The sequence below is a fragment of the Phallusia mammillata genome, chromosome 1 (assembly GCF_965637545.1).
Source record: "Phallusia mammillata chromosome 1, kaPhaMamm4.hap1.1, whole genome shotgun sequence".
NCBI lineage: Eukaryota > Metazoa > Chordata > Ascidiacea > Phlebobranchia > Ascidiidae > Phallusia > Phallusia mammillata.
The window spans coordinates 28,142,782-28,148,814 of NC_137252.1; the positions used below are offsets into that span (position 1 = coordinate 28,142,782).

A 6,033-nucleotide genomic window follows, 5' to 3' on the forward strand; every position below is an offset into this window, starting at 1 on the left:
AAAATGTATGTAGCAAACTCAACTAAATTGCAACGTCCATGATCTGCTGAAAATAAACCTCAATATCGACAAGTAACTTAGTCGTATAAACTAGAAAACTAAATCATTTGCAAGACACACTTAATTCTGAGCATTATAGACTTTCGGTGGATGTTTATAGTGAGCCTACACCCGTTGACCCCTGGAATACAGCTCGTGGCCCACTGGGGGACATGGGTCCTGTTTGAAACCACTGGTTCATACGAATAACAGTAAACTTTGGCCTTAACGTTTCCCTCGACATAAACTTTACATGTGGGTGCAACACATTTATGTTAAATTCGCCTCATACTGTAAAATAACTATTAAGTCAGATACCACAACATCCAAAAACTTTAATGAACATTAAATTATGATAACAGGTCGTTTGTGAGGTTATATACATTATAGAACTTCCGACCACATAATTAAGTTTATAGTAAAGACAACTGCCAGGACTCTGAACTAAAATGTAATTATTTCATTATCAGATGTATCTAAATTACCGTTTGTCAACATTAATGAACAAAGTATAATAAGGGCAGCCATGTTAAATCTATTGACAAATTATCGTAAAAAAACACGCAAAATGTAACAAGGAAAAAAATTCAGATTTTTAATGTGCATAATCAAATTCCAATTTTTTATTTAAAACAAGTACAAGTCTTTTAAAATTTGTGTTTGATAATAATAATACTGGAGAACAATTCTTTTATGTAGCAGAAGTTCTTTGTTTTAACAATAGAAAAAGATTGTATCAACTGATGGTGATATCCATCTGCCGGTGTGTCTGTAATCAAATTGTTTGCTGTACATCCTGGTTTTGACTCTTAGATTGACTTCTAGGCGAATCCTTTACTGCTCCATTGCCATTGAGTTGCTGCATTTCAGAATCGTTAATTTCTTTCGAGTCCAACTCTATAAGTGGCGGTACACCAAAGCGAAAAAAACTAACAACGCTTTTCGGTAACAGCTTGTTATCAACAAAGGGAACGAACAACCTTGGGTCCGACTTCTTTGGGTTATTAGCTCCTACAAAGAGAATAAACGCTAAATAACAGCAACCAGCCACATGATGTTTAATTACAATATAATTTAAGTTGAAATGGTAAACGCTTATAGTTGCAAAAAATTAGAAAACGTAATAGATGGTTGATTAGTTATTTGTACGAAATATAAAAGTTGTGTTGTATTTTTTATGCAAGCGGCAGACATAGGTCATATACGTAACAAATGTATAACATCGACCATACGCCAAACTTGCTTGGTTGCAAATCAAGTCAAAAGCTATGTGCATTCTGCTGTATATTACCTTTGTATATTTAGCAATGTATAGCAAAGCATATATAAGTGCATTAAATAGGACTTTTTTTTACCTGTAATAAAGGAAACTGCTAGGCCAAGTGGAATGGTAATAGAAAATGACAATAAACTGTAGTAGAGATGAGAAGTTGACAGAAATCCATAGGATTTCTCCGGATTACTGAAAATACAAAAGAATGTGCATTGGCAGGTTTGGTTGCATGCCGTAACAAATTTGGTGTAACATGTTTAACTTATACACAGTGGTGGGATTCAGCTGGTTCGCACCGGTTGTATAGAACCGTCTTACGCAATTTTATGATATCAGCGAACCGGTTAGCACTACTGATTACCGTCAATGGACTTTTTGTAACAGAACTGGCTGAAAAATATGACTTTTGTGATAGAACCTGCTGACAAAAGAATTGAATCCCACCATCGCGTATACAAACAATGTATTGTACTTTGTAAATGATGCCGATGTACCTTTGTTCAAAATTGACCATTGTGGACACAAAGCTCGTAGTTTCAACGATGGATTGATATGTGCTGTTATCAGAGGCTAACCATGAACCCATGGCTACAGTTGTCGGAACTGGACAATTGTCTGCGGTTGTTGGAAGAAACGAACGGGAATTTTTGGATACGAGAGACGCCATTCCCATGCTACCAATTAGTATTGTAGCAATAAGTTGTGCAACAAATGCCCCCTGCAAGATTAAGATGAAAATGACACCGGACTTTGTAAAGTTACCTTTAACATGAACTGAATTTATTACAGGTCCTGAAGGTTACCACGGTCTATGAAAGATTGAAAACCACTGTTCTAGTGAATGCTAAAATTGCGTAACTCACTATTGCATTGCACCAAGGAAGGAACAGTCCGAGAGTGTAGATGCCCAACAGGGGTCCAGAAACAGAACCAAATATTGTAAAACTAACTTGAATGACAGTTGCGTCTAGGTGTTGGATGCACAGTGAAAGGGTCATCACAACAATTCCATATATTACCACTGCAACACATAAGGTTGGTGACAGATGTGTAAACAGAACCTATAACTCTGGAACACTACATATGGGTCTGTTTATAAGTTTAATGGTGAAAATAACGGCCCAAACAGAAGATCGTCAAAGCATTTGTGCATAAAGACACCCAAGGATTACTCAACCGATCCTCGGTTGTTTACAGACTGAAACGTTTTTGCTGCAAGACAAACTTTGGAGAAACCAGGCGAAACCTTGGAACGCAAGTAAACGAACACCAACAAAGCGAAACATCCGAGGTTTTTCAACATCTTCAGGCTAACAAAGACCATACAGTGGACTTCAAAAAACCCTAGTGTACGTGACACAGCAAGGGACCGCTATCGACTTATGTTACTGGAATCAATTTACATTCAACAACCTTAACCAGAAACTAACGTTGATTCTAAGTCGGTTCCGCTTTGCTGATTTAATACTTAAATGACTTATTGCGTATGATGTGACGTGCTGTCATCAGACATGGGGCCATTCGTATTCGTCATTCGTATTCGAATGCATTCGAATACAGGTTTTGTCACCTTCGTGCTGTATTCGAATGATTTTGACCTTCGTTCGACAGTTCATGAATACAATTCGAATTGCTGGACTTCAAAAAGTGCGTAAGTACTCGTGATTACGAATACATGCTTTGGTTTATTCGAATAGTATTCGAATTACATGTGGTTGTTTTTGGTCAACTATTCATGAATACAAATACTTGACTCGTTTTATTCGAATACTAATCGAATTGCTGACACTCAAAAATTACCAAAGTATTCATGAATTCGAATACAGTCATGGAGGTATTCGTAAAGTATTCGAATACAGGACGCGTGTATTCGACCCCATGTCTGGCTGTCATATTTTGTTTAAAATTGTCGTATATTGTTGTAGTTGTTCTGTACCTGTTCGCCATATACTTTGAACACATGCAGGTGGCTTACACCTCGCTTCTGCGCACCTTTTCTCTATCGTTTTTATTCGACGTTTGTTTCGCACCCTTTTATCATTCCTTCACGTGACTCAAGTGTACAAACGGGTGTAAATGATGTAGCCGTCATATCACTGATGATGGCGTGAGCATTTGCCGAAACGTTTGAAAAATTAGCCATTACGCTTTTTACGTCTATTTGGGCCGTTATTTTCACCACTAGAACCTATAATTAATACCATTTACGTCTATTTGGGCCGTTATTTTCACCACTAGAACCTATAATGATTACCATTTAGGTAACGTTATTGAGGGATATTGGGATATCCGAAATTCTTTATCCATAAGCATTTCTTCACTGTAAAAAATCTGCGCTCTTTTATTACTTGTTTGTGTCCCATCATAGTACACGCTGCATTGCGCATTCAACAAAAGCATTTAATTGTTGCGTCCACTTCTTCAAAGGGACTCAGATCCGTCTACTGTGGTAATTTATGAAGTAAACCAGGAATAATACCCATACGTACCATTAAACTAGGTTTTTCGTTATAAGTACTTGAAAAAAAATTCGATTACCTATAATCTTGCTGGCGGTGAGTCTTTTAATCTCGCCCATGTTAGGAAAGCAAGGTGAGATGAAATCCTCAAGAACGAGCGCTCCACAAGCGTTAATTCCGGATGAAACTGTGCTGTAAGTGAAAGTTGATGTTAATCACAAGGGATATTGTGGGGCTCGGCCACAACGATGCTCATGTAATAGCATAGGAGTGTTCGCAAACTTAAGTTAAAGTGATTGAACTGGTGTTTGTGTGATGTTTATTTGTACATTTTTTAATTGAACTGCTTGCTTGTACAAACTAACTTTAGAATGGTTTCACAGATCAAACAGTCATGAAATAATATGTGACAGAGGACATTGAACAGGGGTATGGTCAAACTGCGGCTTCTGAGCCGCATGCGACTCTTTGAGCCTTTGATTGCGGCCCTTTAATGTTGCGCATGCAATAACTGCAAAGTTCAGCCAAAAAAACGTTGTTGAGAAATAACTGCAAAAAAGAAACATAGACAGGGAAATATAACTTTTGAAACAGAATGGGAGGAGGAGTTTCCAATCATTGATAATGGAGGTAAACCTGTGTGTTTTATTTGTCCAACTTCCCTCAATCATTACAAAAATTAGTAACTTGAAACGTCATTACGAAGCTAAACACAAAAACTTTCCCATATTATCAGCCTTATTTCAAACAAGTGCAGCCCAGGTGGAGACACACAGTATCACCACACAACAATCATAATTTGATAGCGCAGCTTTCATTGTGAGTGAATAAATTCGTTTTTGATTTTTTTGTCTTGCGGCTCTTTTGAAACTAAGTTTTGTGATATGCGGCTCGAGCATGAAGCAGGTCTGGCCCACCCCTGAATAGAAGATAAAGTCAAATTACCAGGATAATAAACGAAACAGCAGGCCTTCACTAATCCTACCTTAGTGTGGCGCTAAATGCAGCTGATACGAAGAGTCCAGCCATTCCTGGCATGGATTGAAACACATTGAGTGCAAGGTAAGGCATGAGTTGGTCAGCTTTGCTAATTTCACCGGACTTTACCGGATCACAGCCCTCAAAATAAGCGTACATTACGAGGCCGTTTAAACTCGACGTAAAAAAGAGAACGCAAGTAAGGACGACAGAAAGTCCTGCAGCTCTGTAAAAAAAAAATAAACGTCACTAAAGAAAACATTACTTATTGCTTTCGGCTCACTACTGAGTCAGTCAAACTTTGCTGGACTTTAGTGGGCTGGTCTATAATGTAAAAGTGATGTACTTTTCTAGCTTTTAACGGTGTACAGTCGTGCTTTGCCTATGGTCTTATATGTAAGCCGTTTATGTTACAATTGGGGTTTAAGCTGTTTCAACAAACAAGTTGCTGAAGACCATTTTGTTTCTTACATTCTTGCTCCGTTCATTGTTTTGCATGCCATGAAACGCTGGCAAATCGGCTGACTCGTCCCAATTGCGCACCACCCAAGACCTTGACCGATCATGATTGTCCAGAAGGTGTAGGGAATGGTAGGGTCAAATGAAAAACTGCAAAAATTACAGCAAGTTGGTGTCTCAGTTCAATGGCCAATCTGGTATGACAAATAACTAAAAAGGGAAAATGAACTGCCAGAGATATCTTATTTACAAATTGGTGTCAACATGATATTAGTTATGCCTTTGACACAATTAAACGATGGTATATAATGCACTGAACCGATATGAAAGGCTGGGTTTCCTGGTTTGGTATGCAACAGCATCATTTAAGAAAAATTAACTGAACTGCATCACATAAAAGTGGAAAGCTTGATAAAAAAACTCCAGGGCAGGTTGTATTTTAGCATAAAGTAGAAAGTATTTGATGCAGCGCAACACCGACAAAGTTAAAAAAGTACTTGGTAGCGGTGAGTCTTTTGCCCCTTTCCAGTGCTGCCCATACATTATCCAAGCCACCGACATTGAGGATTGCTGTTATCAGAACTCCAAATATACCTCCTGCCATAATAACTGCTTGAAAGGCATCAGTCCAAATTACGGCTTTCATTCCCCCCTGCAGAAAACGTAACAAGTCTTCTGACAAATACAGCAATGTCTGAACCAGGGATTGGAAAATTATGTACATGCAGATTGTGCAATGACCAAATTCTTGTTTTAGTTGTACTCGAATATCAAAGGTCTTAAATCTAGTTATTTAGTCACAAAATTATAAATGTTTAATCGAAT

The 6,033-nt window shown here is 38.0% G+C and overlaps 1 protein-coding gene across 1 annotated transcript; it reads right to left on the minus strand.

Annotated features, from left to right (window-relative positions):
- Nucleotides 1-814: 814 nt before the first annotated feature.
- Nucleotides 815-5,237, minus strand: LOC145210536 (sodium-coupled monocarboxylate transporter 1-like). Its single transcript, XM_080079991.1, has 7 exons — nt 5,221-5,237; nt 4,757-4,975; nt 3,851-3,963; nt 2,176-2,333; nt 1,807-2,030; nt 1,395-1,501; nt 815-1,050 (listed from the first exon to the last, which is right to left on the minus strand). The coding sequence occupies exons 1-7, from the start codon at nt 5,235-5,237 to the stop codon at nt 815-817; spliced, it is 1,074 nt and encodes a 357-aa protein (XP_079936117.1).
- Nucleotides 5,238-6,033: the final 796 nt, after the last annotated feature.